General features: G+C 33.6%; 1 protein-coding gene across 1 annotated transcript in view; it reads right to left on the bottom strand.

Moving 5' to 3' along the window:
• GluProRS (Glutamyl-prolyl-tRNA synthetase) overlaps positions 1 to 23,717 on the bottom strand; it is a 42,461-nt gene that overhangs the window by 2,127 nt on the left and 16,617 nt on the right. The window contains exons 14-29 of the mRNA XM_088224589.1: positions 23,245 to 23,310; positions 18,527 to 18,634; positions 15,565 to 15,792; positions 14,057 to 14,302; positions 13,451 to 13,666; positions 12,732 to 12,837; positions 11,884 to 12,008; positions 10,029 to 10,199; positions 8,320 to 8,574; positions 7,681 to 7,881; positions 6,667 to 6,784; positions 5,296 to 5,435; positions 4,393 to 4,519; positions 3,121 to 3,362; positions 1,614 to 1,774; positions 240 to 383 (exon numbers count right to left, since the gene is read on the bottom strand). Of these exons, the coding sequence (XP_088080715.1) occupies positions 240 to 383; positions 1,614 to 1,774; positions 3,121 to 3,362; positions 4,393 to 4,519; positions 5,296 to 5,435; positions 6,667 to 6,784; positions 7,681 to 7,881; positions 8,320 to 8,574; positions 10,029 to 10,199; positions 11,884 to 12,008; positions 12,732 to 12,837; positions 13,451 to 13,666; positions 14,057 to 14,302; positions 15,565 to 15,792; positions 18,527 to 18,634; positions 23,245 to 23,310 (2,654 nt within the window). The remainder of the gene's footprint in view (positions 1 to 239; positions 384 to 1,613; positions 1,775 to 3,120; positions 3,363 to 4,392; positions 4,520 to 5,295; positions 5,436 to 6,666; positions 6,785 to 7,680; positions 7,882 to 8,319; positions 8,575 to 10,028; positions 10,200 to 11,883; positions 12,009 to 12,731; positions 12,838 to 13,450; positions 13,667 to 14,056; positions 14,303 to 15,564; positions 15,793 to 18,526; positions 18,635 to 23,244; positions 23,311 to 23,717) is intronic.

Here is a 23,717-nt window from a genome sequence, read left to right as displayed (position 1 = left end):
TATGAATAATTGTACGTTGTGCGCGTTACGCTATTGGCAAAATAGCCCATAGCAAATAGACCTGCTCGGGTACCAGGTACTGATGATATTCATAGAAGTATTTAATTTCAAAGAACAACATTAATTTCCTTTGTCATTTTATTATTGCTTTTAATTTAATAGCGTAACCATACAATTGGCCTTCTTGCGTATACTTAATAGTATTGACATAAACAAACATAATAATTTGAACAAATTACCTTGCACTCTCTTTCTTAATTGCGTCTTCACAGGGTTCCCTGCCGCAGTACGGGGCGAGGATCATGTTCTTGTTGTCCAGCACAGAGTTGAACTCGGTCCAGCTCTCCACTTGGATCATGTGCGCATCCCGCTCAGCCGTAGCTCTAAATGGACAGAATCAAATAATATATTTATGTTTAGTTCATATTATTCTGCATCCAATAATTATTGTTGTAATATTACTTTATAAAGTGATCAATTCATTAATTGACTGTCCAGATTTGCTGGAGTTGGAGTGTGTACCTGGTCGACATACCCACCACAGATCTCCTTTTTGTTCTGCAAGTTTTAGGACCAATCATCACATGCACTCGCCTATCCTTAGGCTTCACAAATATGTTAATCAGTATGAGGACAGGGCTAATATATTTGGTTCTGGACTTGATAGTTATTAAACGAGTCTGATTTATTTTTTTCTCTCGCAATATAATTCTTAAACTTTTCTTTAAATTTAAAAATGTTTTCCTTTTTAGCTTTTTCATATTTATTTTGTTAATATTTTTGGTTGCTTATGTGTATTTACCTACTTGTTACTATTGTTATAGTTATGCAATTTTATCATTTTTTGTTATGTATTTATACATGTATTTTTTTTTCTTTCATATTTATGTTCAATATATGTTAAAGGCAATTTATGCAGTTTATGTAAAAATAAATAAATATGTTTTCATTAATTATCAATATTGTATTAAAAGAAAACATAAACTAAGAAGATCGTTTTTTTAACAGGAATTATCATCAAACCCTTAGCCACACCAGATGGCGCATAGGGCCCTGCATTTATCGAGTAAATGCAGCGTATCTCGATTGCCTGTTCCAGCAAGGTATGGTGATCAGCCTTACGTCTCAGTTATCAAGGGTAAACCAACCTTATAAACAAATATTTCAAGTCGACATTTTGATAATGTAATGAAATATGGTATAATATGTAATGTTTTTCAAGTAAAACTATTAAATATAGGTTAAGTATGAATAATCGAAGCAATTTATAAGAACCTGCTGACGAGTTGTATGTATACAACTCAGCAGGACTTTAATTTAAGACTATTATGTAAATATTTTTGAAAAAAAAAAAGACCCTTGCGGGAATCGAACCTAGGACCTCAAGCATGGTAGGCAAACGGGCCAACCACTACGCTACGAGGCAGACTTTTCTTTACTCGATTTTCTGTTTTGGGATTTTTCCTGAGAGTAGCCATCGAGTTGTCACTCATCCAGGATTCTGGTTCTATTTCACACACAGAACTGTATTCTTTATCTAGCAAGAGACAGACTGAAACAGACTTAATAGAAATAGTCTGAAAAAATTAATGTGGGATAGAGATAATACTCACTTAGCCAACATATCAGAGTGTATAGTGTCCAATAGCTGGATTATGTCCTGCACCGCAGTACTTCGTTGGAAGATGATTTTGGCTCCATTGTCTCTTCTCACCGCCACCAGCTGCTGTTGAGCAATGTCCTTGGGTCCCAGTTCAATACGGATTGGTACACCCTAAAAGTAAAAAGAAAAACTTCAAAACAAACTAAAATCAATCATTAAGTTGTCATATGGAACCGTATTGATGGTTTTCAAACCAAAATATCGTTGAAATAAAATTATAAAAACATATTCTCAAAGACTACATGTCCGTAAGCAGGAATTCTTTTATTTTTCAGGACATGTACATGAACACACATTCTCATCCTGTAAGTTGAAAATAAAACCGTAATAAATGTATATTGCAGGAGCCAAAATTAGCCACTCACAATGGATTCCTGGTGCCGACCCTTATGTATGGTAGCCAAGTATGGAATTGGAAAAACAAGGATGAAAGTAAGTTGAATGGTGTCAAAATGCGATCTCTAAGGAGAATGTGTGGTAAAACTATATACGATAGCTCCAAAAAAGTAGAGATCTTTACATTATGAATGGATGGGATAAGCATTATTGACAAAACAAAGAAAGGAGTTGGTTTGAACATGTAGAGCAAATGGAAAATGAACAAACGGCTTTATTTACGATGCCAATATTGATTGATGTTAAGCAAATATTAGTCGAATCAATGTTAAGCAAACATTAGTCCAGAGCTTACTACTCCCACTCTTTGATTATGCAGATGTGTGTTACCCGGATGCTAATTCTGAACTGCTTGAAGATGCTAAGATGGAACAATTGCAGAATGTTTGTGTACGTTATATTTTTAATCTTTGATAACCGAATACCGCACGCAACTACACTGGCTCAGTATCAGGCATAGAAGAAACATTCACATTCTATCAGTTCTTCATTTTGAACAATCCCACTTTGCCTGTTTATCCGAGAGAGCTCTTCCAACCTCTATCACAATATGGACTATCTCTTCGCTCTAGTAACGAGAGAACCCTTTTAATACCCTTTCATCGCTCTAATTTTCTTGCCTCCTCTTTCACAGTAGTAGCCGCTCGATTGTGGAATAATCTACCCACTAAAGTTAGAGACGCCCCTTCTTTATTTACATTTAAGTCAAGATTGAAATGTCACTATCTAAATATTTCAATTGTTCCTTTATCCTTCTTCTTTCCTTCCCATCCCCTCTCCTCTCTTCATAGTTTTTTTTTTTGTTAACCTTTGTTTTTAATTTTTGTATAAAATTGTAAGATTCAATATGCCCATGTTTCTATAATTTTCTCAAACTGAATGGTTTGGGTAGGTAGGAATAATCTACCCACTAAAGTTAAAGACTTATTTATTTACTATCTAAATGTTTAAGTTGTTCCTTTCTCCTTCTTCTTTCCTTCCCATTCCCTCTTCTTCATAGTATAGAGTCAATTTTTAGTTAACTTTTGTTTTAAGTTTTCTATAAAATTATGCTGATGAACCTTGAGTTCCCAGTGGTTGAATTTCCACCCAGGTGAGTAATTGTCTCTGTAGTCCCCTTGCACGCGGACAGCGGCGCCATTCAGCTCGCCTTCGAGATCGCGGCAGGCGGCCAACAGGCTGGCGCGCTGCTCAGGGGTGCTGGAGGCTGCGAGCCCACAGGGCACCACCACCGTCTGTACAGCAGCCACACGCGGGGGCACCACTAGACCTTGGTTGTCTCCGTGGACCATCACCATCACCCCTGCAGACAGAGACAATGTTAGAAATGGGAGAGAGAATTTATTATTGAGTGCTGAAACCAGTCAGCATATATTAATTTTAATTTAGTAATTTCAATGAAAATAAAAATAAATTCTATTTAATGTCCTGTCCCTCATTGATCATGTTTTCATATCTGTACTTGAGATAACTATCCATTCATATGCTAACACCTTAGATAAGGGGAAAAAACCCCCCTGCTCTAAGTTTCACTGATTAATTTGTTTATTTTTTGTTTAAATTCTATGACATTGTGAACAATATTCTGTGTTTACTATATTAGTTTTATATCACCCGTCGATGGGAGGAGTGCTCTCCCGAAACTGAAGTAGTGTTCTTGTAAAAGAATACAAATTGCGTAACACTAATAACAAAGTTTTATTTTCCTAATAATTTATAATAAAGTGTTACGAAGTGAATGCCGAATCAATTAAAAATATTATGTATTATTGAAGTCATAAGTATATTATCCATTAGAGGTGGTAAAAATAAATTTAAACAGCTGTTTTAAAACAGTAACCACCCCAAAACAACTGAAACAGCTTCACGAAAACAAATTAAACTGTTTAAAAAAACAACAACTAGAGCATTAAGCACAGAAGTAAATAACAATCATTTCGCTTTGCGTGAAAAATTCAATGCTCCGCTGCCCCCTGTACTGTGTGTCTTGCTTAGCGATCTAATTAGATTACATCTCTTTCTCTCAAATTGATGTTTTATATATTTGTCTCAGGATACTCAATATTTTGTCATTTTCGGAGATAAAATTTTGTTTAAAATTATCTAATTTAAAAAATATTTGATTTATTTTTTTCTTATGTGTTAAAGTTTACTTGAAGATTACATTAAAAAATGTGGCAATATTCATTGCAGTTGCCGAGATATTAATGAATTGAGTGCAATTTGCAACATCGGAATCTGTTGCTGCTGCTCTTATAAATAAAAAAATGCTTGTCTCTATTATAAACATAGATTTATGAGATTCAACTGTTTACATTTATTCAGGATTTTACCTATTGTGCGAGTTGTCATTCCCCAGGAATTCTGATAGATGTATTTCTTCTCCTGCGTATCGGGATCCTCGTACACTATTTCAAACATCTTGGCAAAGTTCTGACCCAAGTGATGACTGGTGGCTCCCTGCGTAAATAAAATTAGATTATATTATTTTATATTTGTCGGCCTCGTGGTGTAGTGGTCAGCGCATTTGCCTACCCCGCAAGAGGTCTCGGGTTCGATTCCCGGCATGGTTGACATGAAATATTTATTTAAAAAAAAGTTTTTACACTATAATATTTCATAGTCCTTGCACTGGCTCCTGAAGCGTAATTAAGAAAGCTTTTTTTATATACAATTCCCATAGCACTGAATTTCCTCATTGTAGACATTTACTTCACTAAAAAAGAAAAATTATTTTGCAATTATTTATTTATTTATGCTTTATTAAGTTAGTTCATAACATCTTAAGAACTAATATAAACTTTTAATAATATTACAATTTTTTTATCAAAATTTCTCAATAACATATTTTTTCAAATTAATTTTAAATATATCATTTTTTCTATTTCCTTTATTTCTTCAGGTAACTCATTGTACAGCTTCAATCCCTTGTACAATGAGTTTTGATATTCCGTTTTTCTCCTCATTGGTAATCTTATCTTTTTTTATTCCTTGTTTCATATGTATGACATTGTTGGTTAAATTATATTATTGTTTTTATTTTATTCATCCCCTTAATTATTTTATGTATAAAAATTGCCACATTTTGCATTGCATTGCATTGTTGCGATAACCCATAATAGTGAGCGAGACACAATAACCGCAAGCTAAATATTAGTTCTCATCATGATCATTTCGCTTTCCTGTAAATTGTATTGGCTACTCCGCCTGGACCCGGAAAAACAATAATATCTAACCTGGATTCCTCTCCCACTGGCAGGAACAAATGCCTCTACAGTGGTGGTGTAATCTCCTCCTGCAAATTTTTCTTTCTCTGTTTTGCGCCCCTTCACGACAGGTATGGCCAAGAGGTCTGTGTACACTCTAGAGTACAGATCTACAAACACAACATTAAACAATACATGTAGCTACAAAAAAAATTATGGGTATATTGCAACTCTTTTAACTTGGAAAGAGTTCAGCGGAAGTTTTTACGCTACATACAGTTCAAAAAGGGTAAACCTGTAGATGAGATTTCCTACCAATCTTTGATGTCTGAGTTATGGTACCATTGCTTTCCACCAGAAGGACAATTGCTGGCCTCACTCTATTGCACAAAGTGATATGCACCATAATAGATTGCCTAAAATTACTCTCCCTGATAAACTTTTGTGTGCCCCCAAGGACCACCAGACTCCAACACATGTTCCAGTGCAATAGGTCAAACTTTACCCACCATTTTCCCCTCCCCTGGTGAGCATCTACAGAACAGCTAATAACTATGCCGAGCTGTTGGACTTGCTCCACACCACTCCTGCTGCTATCACATTAGTTATCCTATCCATCGAATGGCCATCCCCTCAATTCTCCCCTATTTAATGTGTTTCTTCATTCATCTTCACTTTATTTTCTTTTTTCTTTTTCTTAGAATGAATTACATGTTAAGTGCAATAATTGTAATTTTATTTTTGTTATTTTCTATGATATTGTATATGTACTTTTAACTGTATATTGTAAGAGCCCTCTGGGCGTTTATTAAATAAATAAATATTGTCATCAAGACTTAGGTAAATAATATCTAATACATATCTCTTTGGTAACAAACTTTTTCAAAACATTTTCTTTTATGTTTGTAAAATTTCCGGTAGTAAATATTTTCTGTAGTGGTCTGCAATCTAATAGATTGGCCCAAATTACTGTTCCTGAAAACTTACAGCCATGCTATCCACTAATATGGCCATAAACTCATTTCTCTAACTTTTTAATGTGTTTTTTGTCATTTCAATTCTGCTTTACTTCCTTTCCTTTTATAAAATAAATCAATAAATAAACCCAGTGAATATATCCATATTACGGCGGAATGATATATTTTTTATTAGTCCATTCACAGAGGAGCTGACATACATCTGTGAGCGCCTATGACAGCACTACTACGCGGTGTTCACAGCATATGTGAGTAATTCATTATCAAAAAGGTTTGTAGCATAAGTATTCATCAAGTACAGAAGTAATTAATTCAAGTGCTTAAACTAATAATTCAATTTCGAAAGCAAGGAATGGGTTAAGTAGTCGATTTAAAAGTACATATGAAAGCAAAGTGTTGGAAGGAAAAGGGATGGAGTCATTACCGAGAATATCAAGCACTTCCTGGTCTGCAGGCTCCTTGGTGGCAAAGGCCGTGTGGCCCTCCTGCCAGAGGAACTCTCGGCTGCGCAGGAACGGCTGTGGGTGCTGGAACTCCCATCTCTGGAGCATAACAATACATACTTCGTTAGGATGCATTAGGAGTTGAGTCAACATAAAATGTCACATGTTAAACATAACAAAAAAATCCAATTCAATTAACTACTCGATAAAAAAAGGCTTCTCATATATAACACCGAATATGCTACTAAAAATATACAAAACCTGTCAGACCTACTCTCGAATACAGGTTTCAGATATGGAATTCCCATTTTGTTAAGGATATCAACTTGTTGGAAAGAGTTCAAAAACGAGCTACAAAGTTGTCGCCGAGTCTAAAACGGCTTCCATATGTGGAGAGACTGGAAACTCTCGGTCTCACAACGCTCCAGGAACGGCGAGAAAGGGGTGACCTGATAGAGACATACGAGATACTCAACAGTCACTTTAGCTGCCCAAATTTGGATCCCATGTTCAAGCTTAAACAAGATGCTCGTCTTAGAGGCCAGTCTCAGGCTGGAGAAAACGAGATTCAATCTAAATCCACGGAAGCATTTCCTGAGCAATAGGGTTGTTGATGGTTGGAATAAGCTGCCACAAGAGCTGATCTCAATGTGTAGTCTCAATGGGTTCAAAAATGGACTAGATTTGTTTCGGAAAAGTTAGAGTGCGCCAACAACTAACTTTCGTTTAAATAGATTTAAGCAGATCAGCTTTAAGCTGCTCGCTTAAAATAAATAATAATAATAAAAGAAGTAATTTCAAAATTATAAAACTTCATTATAATTTTGAAACAAAAAATCATTGTGATAATAATAGAATACTTTTTTTTTTTTTTAAATCACTGAACTTCCTCATTGTAATTTTTAAAAATAAAACAAAAATTTATTTTTTTTATGACAACATTTAAGTATAAATCACAAAATTCTGAAATCTGGTTGAGTTCAATGTTTCCTTACCACAACGTTGTTCCACTGGTTGAGCCGCAAAGGCAGGTCTCTGTAGGACTGGATCCACTTGGCGTAGGCTGGGTACATGACGGTCTCGGATGTAGGGCGGATGGCGATATGTTCTGCCAGTTCGCTATCCCCGCTCTTGGTGACCCAGGCCACCTCGGGAGCGAAGTCCGCTATGTGGGTCTTCTCGCGCTCTAGGGCGGACTGAATATTCAATACATTAACACCATGAAATAAGAACAAAACATTTGAGCATCTATAATATTAATAGTCTAAAAATAATTGATTGAGTCCGTCATGTATGGGCCCATTTCACATGTATCGCGCCAATCCACTCGGTCTGGTACAATTAGGGTAGGTGGATACTTATTTATTATTTTATTTTTTGGTTTTATTTGTTTAGTTTCTACCTGCGGGTGAAAATTTTGCTAAAAAGAAATTGAGTGGAGATTAGTCGGCCTCACGGTGTACTGTTTAGTGTGTTTACCTGCCTATTGATAAATGAAATAATTAAAAAATTAATTATTAATGAATCCACCCTATGTTATTTCTTAGGGCCGTGCAATGTTGAACAATCGCCAAAATGGCGGATAAGAATTTGACCTCTATCTGTTTCCTGTTAGTATTGAATAATTAATTTACCTTGGAAACAAATATGGGGAAGTAGCAGTCCTTGACGCCCATGGCCTTAATTTCCTTGGAGATGTACTCCCGGATGGTGTCCCAGATGGAGAAGGACCACGGGCGGAGGATGTAGCAGCCGGACACATCGTAGTACTCGATCAACTCCCCCTTGGTGATGACCTGGGAGTACCAGTCTGACAGGTCAGTCTCCTTAGAGGCTTCGAGCCCCAGCCGCGTCTGCTTCTTCAACCCCGACTGGTCGTCCTTGGCCACCTTTAATATTTTTATTTTTTTTAACGCCTATAGGGCCTTTAGATATACTTGGAATTTTTTAATTTTATGGTATGTTTATTTCGTTGTACACAAAAGCAGCATTACACATTAATTTTTTTCATAAATATAATATCAGTACCTATTTTTAACTAATGTTGCGTTGAAATTTTCATCATAAAACTTTTACCTTATATATGGGTGTTAACATAAGTTGCATCCATTTTTTTTTTATTAAGAGAACAAGTGAGAAATTACAACAAATTAGTCAATAATGTATTCTTCTAATTCTCCTTATATGTTTCCTTCTTTATTCCCCCGATTAAACGCGAACAGGTGTCTAAAATGCCCACTTTTGTATACTTGGCATTCCATTTTGAAGGCTTGTAATCAAATAAAATAATGTATGTAACGTAAAAGCAAATACAATATGTTTATTAACTTGGTGTTTATTTTGTAGAGCTGCATGTCATAATTTTATCATTAAAATCAAACAATGATTTGAGTCTATTTTATATTTAAACATAAAACGAAAAAATTCGGAGAATAAGGAAGTTCAGTGTTTTTTAAATTTTTTATTTGTAAATAGACTATTAAACTAAGCCAACATTTTAAATTTTTTATATATCGTATTATCAGTGCAATGATTTTTAAAGTTTTGTACTTCTAAAATAACTCTGCGTGTGACGTCAGAGGTTCTTCTCTGTCAGTTCTTCCGATTGGTTCGTTTACGATAAGCAAACCGGACATCCTTCACAGCTCTCATACTATTGGTTGGTTCATATGAACCAGTGACATCGTTCAAAGTAGAGCATTTTTATTAAAATATTTTTATCGTACATTTTCAAGAAACTTTGCCGTACAATTTAATGCTCCAATTTTTACCGCGCACAAGAAATCATTTTTTGTATCCAATTTCCCGTAGGGCTGAAGTTCCTCATTGTTTCACCAAACGAATGATTGATTAAAAATCCTTTTGGAAATGCCCTAAAAATGCGAAACAATTTTCAAATTTTTGTTTTTGTGTTTAAAAATAAAATAAACAGTTTTAAATAGACTCAAATCAGTGTATGATTTTAATATTAAAATTATTAAAACACAATCAATATCCTGTAGAGCAGAAAAATTTCTTTCGAATGACGTACATAAAACCGTTACCATTTTGTTTTATTTTTGGTGCTCATTTTTAAATTTGAAAAAAAAGTACTACTTATGTTAACACCTGATACTTAAGAGGTGAAAAATACGAACTATTGCATCTGATCATCGGGGGTATAAAAGAGAGTCGACGCAGTCAGATATCCTGGCTTTGCAATATTTGCAAATGGGCGGAAATAGGAAGCGCGGAGGAGCTATTCCGTGCTGCCCGAGACAGAGATACATACTCCAGAGAGATATTCATCGTCAGGGCGACTAAACAAGACACGGGAAGAAGAAGAGAAATTAAAATAATTTACTGCTGGCTTCTTGTCTTTCTGTACTGCAGCAGAGGGGGTTTTCTCTTTCTTGGGGGCTGGTGTAGAGGGAGCCCGCGCCCCCTTACCAGCCACTGGGAAGTCTGTGCCCGTCACCTTTTTGTACTCTGCCTTCAGCTCGAGTAACATTTTTACCGCTGCATCTATATCTTCCTGGAATATCAAAAAACAATGATTTTTATTTTTTCCGTAAAAAACAAAACACCTTTGATTATTGATACCGGTATTACTATATATATAAAATGTGTTTTAATTACATTTTAAGAGGTGTAATTTGTAAGGTAACAGAATATGGTTATTGTAATAAAATAAAATTAGAATACATAAACCATAAATATGACGACCGCTTAATCCCTCAATGCTCTTGCATGGTTTTTTTTTTATTTTTATTTTTATACTTTCATATTATAATATTTATTTTCTGTTATATTAAAGAAAAAAGGCTAATTTGAGGTCACACTGTGTGGATCCATTGACGAAAAGGTCTTAAGATCGAGTTGACTAAAAAATAAAACTATTATAAACTTTTTTTCTTCTTTATTTGTGCACGCTGAGTTCACATATAATTGATGAACAATATCTAAAATAACAATTTGTGATTATTATACAATGTCATATATATTGTTTATTGTTTGTGAACCATAATAAATAAAATAAAATTTTAAGGGTCATTCATTGAAATTAAACACAACCTCCTTCACATCCAACCCTAGAAAGAACTTCCTGACAAACCGAATTGTGTAACTGGGCGCGTAACACCTCCAATGTGACAAAATTAAAATTACACAGGAGAGTGAAAAAACCGCAAGCAATTTTTAAGCAAGGAAAACTGAGAATTTCTTTGAAAAACGTGTAAATAATTGTGTATTTTTATAAATAACATATTTTTTTGTATTTGAATAGATACATTTAGAAATATAATTTAAAATGTAACATTGGAGGTATTGTTCGTTCTTAAAAATGACACATTGCAGGTTTATGTATTGACAACTTATCGTATTGAATTAATTTAGCATCTTCTCTGTTTATTTGATAAGGAAAATGAAAGGGGACTTTAATTTTGCTAAAGCCTCAATTACAAGTTACTTGAATTGTATAAATAAAAACCGTTTTGACAGTTGCATAGGTATATTTGGAGATGCAAAGAAAAGTTCTTACACAAAAGCTTATAAAGTACTAAATAAAACTACTACTTAACAATTAATAGTAAATGTTTTTTTTTGCCTTGGTGGGGTAGGGCAGCGTAGAAAGGATGATGGTCTTTTTCCATAACCGATTTCATATATTGTAGATGCTTGAATTTTTCTTCTGATATTGGAAGCTGGGCTTTGTATAAATTCTCAGAGTAAATAATCATAGACTTTTGCGGCGACACGATAATATCTCCCAATTGGAAGAATAATCCAATGTAAAATACACACAACCATCTGGCAAATATTTGAATTGTCATATTATATGTCGACAACTACTGGATCCCCTGCCTTTCTGCCTGGCCTAATAGATGAGAAATTAGATGGTAAATTGTATTTTTTGAAAACTTATAGCAAAATATCTCTGATGTGGAGAGCTATGTGGTCGAGGGGAAGTTACAGTTGTTAATGTAAAAGCTCCAATGTGAGGATTGTGCATATTGGAGTTATTACGGTCCTACTTTGGGGAGACATAACACATTGGAGGTTTGTTTTTCTCAAATATTTTGATTTGAGTGATGCATCGCACATTGGAGAAATTACGGAACGATCCGGGCCAAAGTTAAGTACAAGAATATGAAATAAAAGCATTTTGGAAAAATCATCACATTTAAGATATTACGCGCCCAGCGACAATATTTACTAACCTTCTTGCCTTTGCTTCCTTTTAAGTCTCTTACTACGTTTCCTTGGTTGTTGATTTTGGTTGTTAGTGAAGCAGCTTCGGGGGACAGAGCAGGAGTGGGGGCCTCATCGAGGGATTTTTGTGGCGCTAGATGACAAATTAATATACATATTGTTAAGTAAGTACTTTTAAATGAATTATTCAAATACTGTTTATTTGCCAAGAGTCGACACTTGATTATCAACTGTCCAACAATAAAGATGTCAGTTTATTACTTTGTGTACATTTTATTTGATCTGCATATCGCTAGCCTAAAGCGACAGTGAGATAAACCTAAAATTTCCGATTTTGAAATACACATGCAGATATGTTAATTGCCCCCCCCCCCCCCCCACTACCCTTATCGACATCCATTAATTTGTTTACAGTTTCTTTTATATATTATGCATGTTTAGTTGTTAAATAACCCTGAAAAGGCAATGTGTTGTTGCCAAAACTAGTTAGTTATGTTAAAAAATAAAATGGTTCACAAAACAAAGTATTTTTAATTTTTTTAAATATTATTTGCTTATGCATTGATAGTTATATAATTTGATATGTAAACATTTATGAAAATATCCTTTTGTGTTGACAGATAACAAAAAAAAAGTTTTTTTTTTAAATTTGGCCAAAGCATATTAGCATAGAAGAACCTAATAAAAGAACCGATTCCCACCAGCTGCAATAAAAAAAATCCAAGACAGATTTTTCTCTCAACTGGAAAAACATGGAAAATGTATGTAATGTGTAAATTACGGTAGGGAGAAATAATTAATAATAGGTTTCATATTCAAAAATATATATTTTTACGACACAATGAAATGTATTAACCTTTAGTAGGGACAGCTGTTGCACCTGAGGATGGTTTAACGTTGGGATTCCATTCCACACCTGTAACCTTCTTATACTCTGCTTTCAGGCTGAGAAGTGCTTGGATCTGAAACATTTATACTATTTTGAACTTGCGGCAATTTTATCAATTACATATTCGACAAGAGTTACGTTGCGTTGCAACACTACCACGGGACCAAAACCAGAAACTAAAAGTTAGGAAATATAATTTGAGAATATTGTGTTTTTTTCATAGAAATTGTACAGTAGAATATGTGAGCTATTGTGAATTACAACAGAATAACTTTAAAAAAATGGAGTTTGGGACCGTTTTACAACGGATAGACATTTCTTAGATTTTCACCGCCGTTCAGATACACAGTGAATTTTTCTGGGTTACTATGCCGTGTGTCGTTCGCACTGTTATCCGACATTTCGTATCGCATTACAGCGTCTATAACAAATAGACACTTTACAAGTTTCACAATGATTCAAATTGCACTTCTGAAAAATTCAATTACATAAAAACAGAATAATCTACATAGAAACCTAACAAAGATTAGGCACGTTAAAAATCAAAAGTAGAAATAAAAAATTTTAAAACAGTATTTTTTTGTATGAAAAATTAATAATTTTTAATAATTGTAAGGAGGTATTACTTATGATTTTGAACTATTACTAATGATCAAACAACCAGGTCATGGTTAGATAATACATACTTCTGGATCGAGGGTCTTCTTGTCAGCCTTCTCTGCTTTAAGCTGCCTTATCTTGTCTCCTTGCTGCGTTATTTTCAGCAGGATGGCATCTCCTCCAGAAACGACTGCAGGAGCCATGACAGGTGGAGGAGCAGAAGAAGACGACTTTGTGGAAGGAGTCCACTCTTCTCCAGTCACCTGCTTGTATTCTGCCTTCAAGGACAGAAGAGCCTGGACCTGGGGAAAATATGAATGTTTTATATTCCCATATCTGCGCCATGAGATAAGATGATCAGTCATACGCTTTAGATCTAGTCCAGAGACGATGATTACTGAGAAAATCCTCCAATAGCAAGAGTATTTCCTTTTTAAACATAGTTTCAGTGATGTGAAAAATGATGTCCAAGGTGATCATGTTCAGCTGCCTGACTGCTCTTCCAATCGGCATAACCAGAGGCAGGTTGGTTCTGGAAGCCGGGAGGTAAAACAGTCTGCGCTGATGCTGTCGGAGATATCCATCAGGAAAATTAAAATTAATACCCTCTAAAATGGCAGAGTTCTTGATAAAACCTCTTATCAGCCTAAAAATGGAAAGACGTGATGATTCTATTGTTTATTCCATATTACCTCAGTATCAATAAGTTTCTTGTCAGCCTTCTTTGATTTAAGCTCCCTTATTTTGTCCCCCTGTTTTGCAATTTTCTCCAGTACACCGTCTCCCGCTGCCGCTCCAACAGACGTAGACTTGGCGGCCCCTTTATTCTGCGCGGGACTGGACTCCTTCTTGACTGCTGGTGGAGGCTGGGCCCCCTGGGTCCAATCCGTACCAGTCAACTTCTTGTATTCGGCTTTAAGCGAGAGAAGAATCTTCACCTAAAGAATGGGGTTTGATTAATTTTCAATTTTCTTAATGAGTTTTTCAGAGCAGAATAATTCAGTTCAGGGCCACATAGTGGGCTTTTTTATATAAATCAAATTTGACAAATCATTTTTATGTATGAATTCCACTAACCATATATTATGTGCGTGGTTATTTATCAGCGGATTTCTATAGTTGAAACTACAATTATAGTCATTAATCAACTGTAATTATTATAAAAATATTATATAATATTTTTCTGTAGTATTGTATCATACAATCTTCTTTGTTAGTTTTTAATCACTTTTATTCATTTTTATCCATTTATTCATACACATACATTACAAAAAAATAATAATAACATATCCCAAAATCTATACGACCAAGGGCCCTGTCTTGAGTTGGGATACAACATAATGGAAAGTGAAAGGATGGCTGTAAGTCCCATTTACTTGGGGTCAGCCCTCCAGTCCTCGATCTACACGTTGGACTAGGATATTTGTTGTTTGGTTTGTTTTTTACAGCCGGTCACCACCTGACACCAAGACAGTAATCCCTCTTCCTATCTGGGGCTTAGGATGCAACCGTTAATTATTGTTCCTCCTCTGCCGTCCTCAACACAACGTCCTGCCTGACGCCGCACATAATACATTTCAATATATATAAACAAGCTATATCTGCCCACTAAAAACAGGCAGAATAAAAAAATATATATACGTGTTTATTTAAAATAAATCAAAAAATACAAATCATGTCCAATTTTCATCAGTCTGTTTATATTAAAAGTATAAATAAATAATACAAATATACCAGAATATTTATAAACAAAATGAGAAGCGAAAATTCAAAAGATTCATCTAGGTAGGTATTTACTTTTTAATCAAATAGATGTCTCGTGGCTGTTTTTAATAAAACTATTTTAACAATACTAATTATATCCCAAGGAAGAGATATACATTATAATACACGACACAATATATAAACAATAAAATGAGAAACAAAATGAAAATCTATAATATTTTACCATTTATAATAAAGTCTCAGATCAATGTAAATATGCACCTGGTCTGAATTTATTTAGCTAAATACTACAACTTCTATAAAATACAAGCGATACTTAAATTCACAAATTCAGAATACCCAGTAAACGGTTTCATATCTTTCGCAACATCAAACAGATTGGTGTCTTATTATAAAATTATATTTATTTTTCGAGAAGGGAAGACCTACTTAAAATATTGTAGAATTGATTAATTCAATTCGTTTCAATACACACCTCGGGCTCGATAATCTTCTTATCTGCCTTATCCTGCTTTAGCTGCCTGATCTTCTCCCCCTGTTGGGAGATCTTGTCCAAGACGGAGTTGACTGCAGAGACACTGCCTGCGGTAGCCGATTGTACAGCTACAGGCGACGCAGCAGTAACCGAGGGTTTGGCATTCGCAGTCCACTCGGTACCGGTGATCTTCTTGTACTCTGCTTTTAAGGCCAGCAAACTTTGAACCTTTGATAAAATAAAATCATAAATTTAAAAAATTATCCGTGTCCAATCGGATAGAGAATAAAGCACTTTGTGTGAAATAGAGCCAAAATCTTGGACAAGTATTTTCTACTCAATGACTACTCTCAGGTAAAATCCTGTAAAAGGAAATCGAATGGAGATGAATAAGTCTACTTTGGTGCATTTGCTAAGGTCCATACAAATTTTATGTGAATGTGATGTGTTACCGACCCGTTACAGGGGGGGGTGGCGGCTTCGTCTCCCTGGTTCCGTTCAATCGGCCCACCTGGCGTAAATAGGGGGCCTGAGCCCGGCGCACCGAGAAAGCACTGACCGCTAAGTCAACCTCAGTAGCCCTGAAAAGGGCTTTCGAACGCGTCCTGTTGGTGCAAAGAGGCGAGCGCAGTCAGGGCAGTCACGGCGGAAGGCAGCAGCGAAGAATGAAGTCCAGCGGGAAGCGGAGGGCAGGAGCGGAGAGTAAAACGCAGTAGTACTGTCTTAAGCGAACTAACATTTATTTCTAAGTGTACCCATTATAAGGCCATCGCGGCGCACTGCCCGACGCCCGAGCGCGCAGCCTCCGCCGTGTACGCGAGCCACCGTCGGAGAATGAGGGTACGGGCGACCACTCGCCCGGCCTCCCCCACTCACTCTGTTCCGACGGCCGGCCACGTAAATAGCGGCGTCCGCCCGCGCGCGGGTTTAGTCGACAGTACGCCGCGCGGCGAGCAACATACAAATATGAATACACAATGAATAAACACATACAAAATACATACATAAATAATCCAGTCTTTCCTATTCTATATTTTCCTCGGTATATAGAATGACCAAGGCCGAACCCGAAAGTGGATCAAATCGCCTTTATTATGGATTCGGCCCTTGGCTTTCACATATACCGAGGACCTATACTATAAAAAATTATTTATAAACATACTGAATTGACTGCTCCACAACTGTATAGCTTAAGTTAGGTTTTTGTTATTTTCATTGTGTGTTTTGTAATATAAATAATATAGATGTACATAAATACCTTCTTTTTAAAACTGTCTGAATATTTGTTAATCATGTTTGTTTTTTAAGTTAGTCTTCGTTATTTATTCTCAAATGTAATTTAAAAAAACTAAATTGTTAAGTGTCCTCGGCACAGGAAACCCCAGTGAGGTCACATTATTTTTATTATTAATTATAGTTTGTAAGCGAAAAATATGAATAAATAAATAAATCAATAAAAAAATACAATAAACAATTACATAATAGACAATCAAATGATATCGTTTTCAGCGCGTCCGGAACAGTGATGATTTCTATCACAAAAGAAGCCACATCTTTGGACGACCACTGGTTCAACCCGAGGATGTAAGCGCTCATCCTGTATACAATAGCCCGATACTTAAAATACCTGGGATAGGGGGACTTGATTTAGTAATATGGGAGCACCCGGTCCCTACTTAACAGCCCGACTCTTTAAAGGCTTGAAGGGCAAGATTTTTTTATTTATTATTTAAATTTGTTTTTTTACAATATACATAAAAGGTGAAACAGAGTATTTAAAAAATAAAGGATAATTACATAGCAATGAAATACATATTAACAATAAATAAAGTAAACAAAAAATCCCACAAAGGCATGGCCTGTTCGTGGGTATACAAGAAATGAATGAATGAATTTTTGCTCCTATAATAAAAAGACAGGTATAATATTTTTGTGCAATATAAGAAAAATAAAAAATAAAAATCTGTAAAAGATGTACTTTTTTATTTTATATTAATTTAAAAGGAAATAAACAATATTTTAAAAAACATAAAAATATTCCTTATTATTAAACGGCAACAAAATATATCATAGAAAAAAAAGAGTTAGTATCTTTAGTTTGAATCCAGGATAGTGCGTGTTTTTTAAAAGAAGGAAAATTTGGAAAGTTTGGGATCAATGAAATATTATCAGTAAAAAAGAAATTAAAATTTTTTGGGCCTATAAAACATGCATGTCTTTGTGCTAGCCTCGTTTTACAATGTGGTATTTCTAACACACGATTCCTTTTTTGACTTGATCTATTTGAATTACTTGTAAATACATTTTGGTTCTCAAATATATATTTAAAACACTGAAAACAATATTTTTGTCTTATATCAAAAAGTTTAGCTTCTTGGAACAATTGGAAAGAGGAAAAAGTGCGATTAACTAACAGGGACCCATCACTATAGATCCACACAGGTCACAGCGACATCGAGAGCATATTTAGCACTGACCCTCATTTTTAAGAACTCAAGGCAAGATCGAGATAAAATATTTTTTATAAGGTGGTTTCACACTGGAATATTCCATTGTCCTTGGACTGACACCTGAAGTGTAAGACTGATCTCCTTACCTTCATGTAATGGCTAAGATACTTGACTCATGCGCGGATGGTTCCGGGTTCACACAAAATTTAAATGTAATTTTTCTCAAGCCTGGATGTCTCATGCTGTAATTCACTCTAATTAGAATTTATTTAAAATAAAACACTTTGTAAATTTACCACACAAGAGTTTATTACATTAAATACACGACTAGTTTCGGGTAATCAGTATTACCCATCCTCAGGTGTAAATATAAACTAAACTAAAATACATACACAGATTAATATTAGGTACTGATAGTGTTGGGTGGAAGGGGAAGGGTAATCTCACTCTAATTAGGCCCGTTGGTTTGTTTTGGTACAAAAATAAAAATATTTTTTTAAATATATAAATACCTCTGCTGTAATGGCGGCTTTGTCTGCCTTTTGCTCCTTCAACAGACGAACTTTGTCTCCTTGCTGAGCTATTTTCACTAATATGCTGTCCACTCCACCGCTGGCAGGCTGAACATAAAAATAATTGAGGCATTAATAGTTTGAAAATATTGTGCTCTTCTTGGAATCCAGTCTTTGTCTACAAACATATGGCCATATTTAAATAAATTTAACCAACTGGACCAAGAAGAAGTATGCAAATCGAAAAGTATTTTTAGGTGTTGCCTAATAGGTGAAATAATTCAGCCAGATTAATCTTACCCACATCGATTAACGTTTCAGCTCTATTTATTACGTAACAAAATTCAATAGAAGGAAGAATTTTAGAAATATGGATGTTTTAATAAAAGCATAAATTATTTAGCAGGTATCTACTATAAAGGTATTGGATTAGTCCAATAAAGAAATATACTACAAAAGACAATATTAATGAACTGTGGCAGTCCTAGAATACAAAGGGATTTTATGAAATTTACCAGTCAATTTATCAATTTATTTTCCATACAAAAATTTCATTCGAACTGCGTTGCTTCCGGTGTCATATGAGTGTTGTGGACTCACATATTATAGGTCTGAGGTTCAAACACCACTCTATTACAATTTGATTCCCATTTTCTACCAATGAGTTATTAACAGCTAAAATAATAAAAATAAATAAATCATAAGAATGTAAATTATTTTTAACACTTTTGGCAGAAATTTTCCGACAATTATTATCCTCTGCTAACTTGGTGGGTGAATTATATATAATTATTTATTGAATATGTTTTTAATAAATTTTGATTTTTGAAATAATTTAATCTCACAAAGTAAATGCGTTAAATTAATTAGAAATCTCCACCAACAACGTAAAATTAGTTATTGATGCCAAAATAAACTATACATAAAAACCTACCTACCTATATAATAGAGAAATTCAAAACCGTCTCTATATCTTGCGACAACAGATTTCAATTATACTACTTGACACAGAAAACTTAGCATTCTCCATTGAGTTAGTGAAGCATCATTAGACATTTTACCCTGAAGATGGCTCATGCAATGGAAGTTGAAACGTTGGAACAAATCCCACACACGATATCACACAAAAAATAAACATATTGATAACAGTGACCGTGAAAGCCTTCGCACCTACATAATTAGACATCTCACGATTCTTTTTTCAAAGTCTTTCGCAAATATCTCAGCAAGTCCTTTAATGGAGATTTTTAAGTTTGCTTCTAATACCCTAATTTTTTTTTTGGTTTATTTACACAAAAGGGGATTACATCGGACGAATATTGTTGGTAAATAATAAAAATTAAAAGTATTAATATATAAACAGAAAAGATGACATAACAATAATCCTTAAAACCCACTTATTCTCTAAATCATTTGAATAAATCCGTAGCACGTGACAACAAAATAAATTATTTTAATTAAATTACAAATTTAAAAGCTTCAATTAAATTAACTTAACAATAGAATCACCATGTAAAGCGCCCTTGAGGTATTTTATTACGAAAATGGCGCTATATAAGTTATCCATAATAAATAAATAAATAATGTTTGACTGATTTACATAGCGCCGTTTATATGAAAAATCACCTCAAGGGTGTTTTTCAATTTTATGCTTAAACAACGAGACATACAGAAGTAAATTCAAACAAATAAAATGAATCGGGAGGTAACCCCGTGGCAAGTGTCTCGGACTCACGGCTCAAAAGTCCATGGTTCGAATCCCACTCTACCCCAACTTAATTCCCATTTTCTAATAGTGAGTTATTTACAACTCGTTGAAAAGGTCCTCAAAATGAAACATTCGGGTAAATTAAAATAACGTAAATATTTCTATTTTCCATTAAAAAAAACAGAAAAAACAACTCAAGCGGGGAAATTAAAATCAGAATTTACTAAAAAAATATGCCTTGTGAGAATATTTTAAGAAAAATGGCATGAATTGAGATAGAACAAGACGGTTCTATTTAAAAAATATATAATTTGCAAGAAGGAAGACAATTTATAATTAGTTAATACTGGGGTACTTATTAGTTTAACATATTAGTGTAAAAATAAAAAATGTAACATTTAAAAACACTTTTTTGTTATTGGACTTATTGTTACCTACAAAATTTAAAACCCCCCTGAAAAAAATTCTCGGTCAAGTAACCGGTCTCAGGTAGTATATTATAATTAATAATTGAGATAATTACAATTTTTTTAAGATTTACTGAATGGCTAAATTGATGTACCATCGTTACTGGAACAAATGGCATTCAATGTTCCGATCCACCGGTTGCGAAATAATAATGTGCTGTTCCTTGATCAACACAGCACAAACTATGGCTTGCACGCACCAATGTCCCGATTGTGTCGTATTGTAAACTCGAGACAAGATCTGGACTTTTTTGGTGTAAGTCTTTATAGATTTAAAAAATCACTAAGACAGACCGGATCTTGTCTTGAGGTAGCTATTTTTTTTTTGTCCTAGCTTTAATTTTATTTAGACATATTTTATTTGATCAGTACCTGTATTTTTTATAAGAAATTGTATTGTAACATTGTCGGAATGGAGTCCATAAGTCTGTCAACAGATTTTTTTAAATTTATTTTTTTTATTAATAACAATTAAAAATACATATATTTACATTAACGTTTCCCATTACGTAAAAGAAATAAACAATTCCTGTGTACATAATGGGGAGTGACGTCTTACAATAATTTATTTTAAAATAATTAATAATATTTTTAGAATAACATAAATAAATTACAAAAAAGATATAAACGATGTTTTCAATCAGTGTTACATAAAGAAGAATTATAGATGGAATTTTTCACTTCTTTCTTAAATATATTGTATTCCGGACTGTACTTTTTATTATATTTGTTAATTTCATTAAAGAAAAATATTCCTCTGTAAGTATAATGATGTTGTGTAGAAGTTGTTTTTAATTTATGAATTAAGATATTACCACCTGTTCTAGGTCGCGTACTTACATTTTGAGACCTAGAAATACTACTATTTATTTTATCTTTATGTATTTGAAGCAAACAATTCTTTTTATACAGCAATTTTATATGTAAAACCTTAAATTTTTTTAATAATTGAATAGTGGGAAAAGTAGACGGTTTTTTCAAAATAACTTTTATGATTAATTTTTGTATATTTTCAGCCGGTAAAATATTTGTTTTAAAAGCACCACCCCATCCGATTATTCCGTACTGTAATATGGGTTGGGCGAATGCAAAGTAAATTGATTTTGATTTTTTGATGGTTAATATATTCCTTAATCTAATAAATGCACATATAAGTTTTCTCATTCTATTTACAATATTATTTATTTGCTCCTTCCATTTTATATTTTTATCAATTATAATGCCTAAATATTTCGTGCTATTTTTTTCAGTGATTTGAAGGCAATTATCATTATGAAACTGATATCCTTCATTGCATTTTGTTGTGTGGATACAAATATTTATAGGAGGTATAACTTGTTATTTCAATGTAAAAGTAATGTAGTATGTTTTTTCGGAATTCAGAGACAAAATATTGCCACCGAAACATTCTTTTAATTTATTAATATCTATATTTGATTTAGATAAATAAATAACTAAAAAATAATGTTGCAAGTTTTTTTTAAATTGCAGTGCATTATGCATAAAAATTAACGAGGGAAATAAGGTAAGGTGGAATATAAAATTAATAATTAAAATCAAATCATTTATTTTCATAGATGGTTTCATTAGTGACCATGCATTGAAATTCTTTTAAAAAGACAGAATCATATGTGTATGTCATTCTTGTGTGCATATATAATATGAGTATATCAATTGGTTGGTTTGAAGAAATTGCCATTGGGCAAGAAGCCCGCCGGTGTACAATTGACATTATGTACAAAAAGTTAAATAAATAGGACAAAAATATAATTTTTTTTTAAATGTGAAATTGATTAGATTTTTTTATTGATCTAATTAATTGGTTCTGATCTGATTAACATTGGTAATTAATTGTTAGAAATAAAATAAATAAAAAATAATAAAATTTAAAAAATGAAACAATTTTGTATCATGTTGATAATAAAACATTATTTACATTTTAAGCCAGTTTTTTCATTTGGAAATGTGGAAAAATAATGGCTGTGCATCATATTCGATTTTTCCCCGTTCAATTGGCGACATGGTTGATAAGAAATATTATTTAAAAAGGTGTTTTCACACCGGAATATTTCAAAGTCCCTGCACTGGTACCTGAAGCGTAAGACTGATCATCTTACCTTCATGTAACAAAAGTTATCAAGACACGCAGCGATTGGTGTACCAATGGAGTGCCCTATGCACCATTAGGTGCGGAAAGGGAATAATGATGATGATGATGGTGCATCATATTAGCGCCCTTGAGGTGATTTTCACAAAAATGGCGCTATATAAATTATCCAAATATACATATATTGAATTAAAAATTTTCAATTATATTATATTCTGATTCCTAGATTATGTTTGTAACTATGAACAATATCTATGCTTTTTTTTAGTATTCAATTTTATTTTTCAGACTGTTATTATTTCTTCTAAATTACTATATTTTTCCCCTGTATTATATGTAACATGGCCACAGCCTAAAAATCCATAATAAGTTCTTGAATATATGTAAAATGTAACTTAATTTGAAATGAATAAAAAAATATATTTAAGTTAGTTACCTTTGGGGCATCAGCTTGAATAGCAGTCGAAGGAGACTTCCCTTTAGCAGCTGGTTGTTTTGATTGCTATTAGAATAAAAATATTTAAAAACTTTAAAACAAAAGAAGGTAGAAAAAAGTATCTGCACAGAAAAATAATGCTTCCTTAAAGGAATAAAATATTTGTATTTCGAACATGTTGCAGAAAAACATGTTCGAAATACAAATATTTTATTCCATCAACTGTTTCGAAATATCTTTTCTTTTGCTGACTTCAGCAAAAATAGTACTTACTCTACTTACTGTAAATGTTACGAAATTGTAACTTATTCTATTATTTTTTTAATGCATACGTAAATATAATTGATCGCGTAGCAAGTAAATAACGTCGATTCGTTAAAACCAGAAGTTTTCAATTAAAATATTAATTTATGATTTTGTTGTCGCCTGTCATTATTTGACGTATTGCAGAAACATCAAATTTCGGCGGCAAA

This window comes from Micrasema longulum, unplaced genomic scaffold (assembly GCF_059751315.1).
Source record: "Micrasema longulum isolate JH-2025_06_02 unplaced genomic scaffold, ASM5975131v1 h1tg000299l, whole genome shotgun sequence".
Classification (NCBI taxonomy): domain Eukaryota; kingdom Metazoa; phylum Arthropoda; class Insecta; order Trichoptera; family Brachycentridae; genus Micrasema; species Micrasema longulum.
This window is presented reverse-complemented; position numbering and strand designations above follow the sequence as displayed.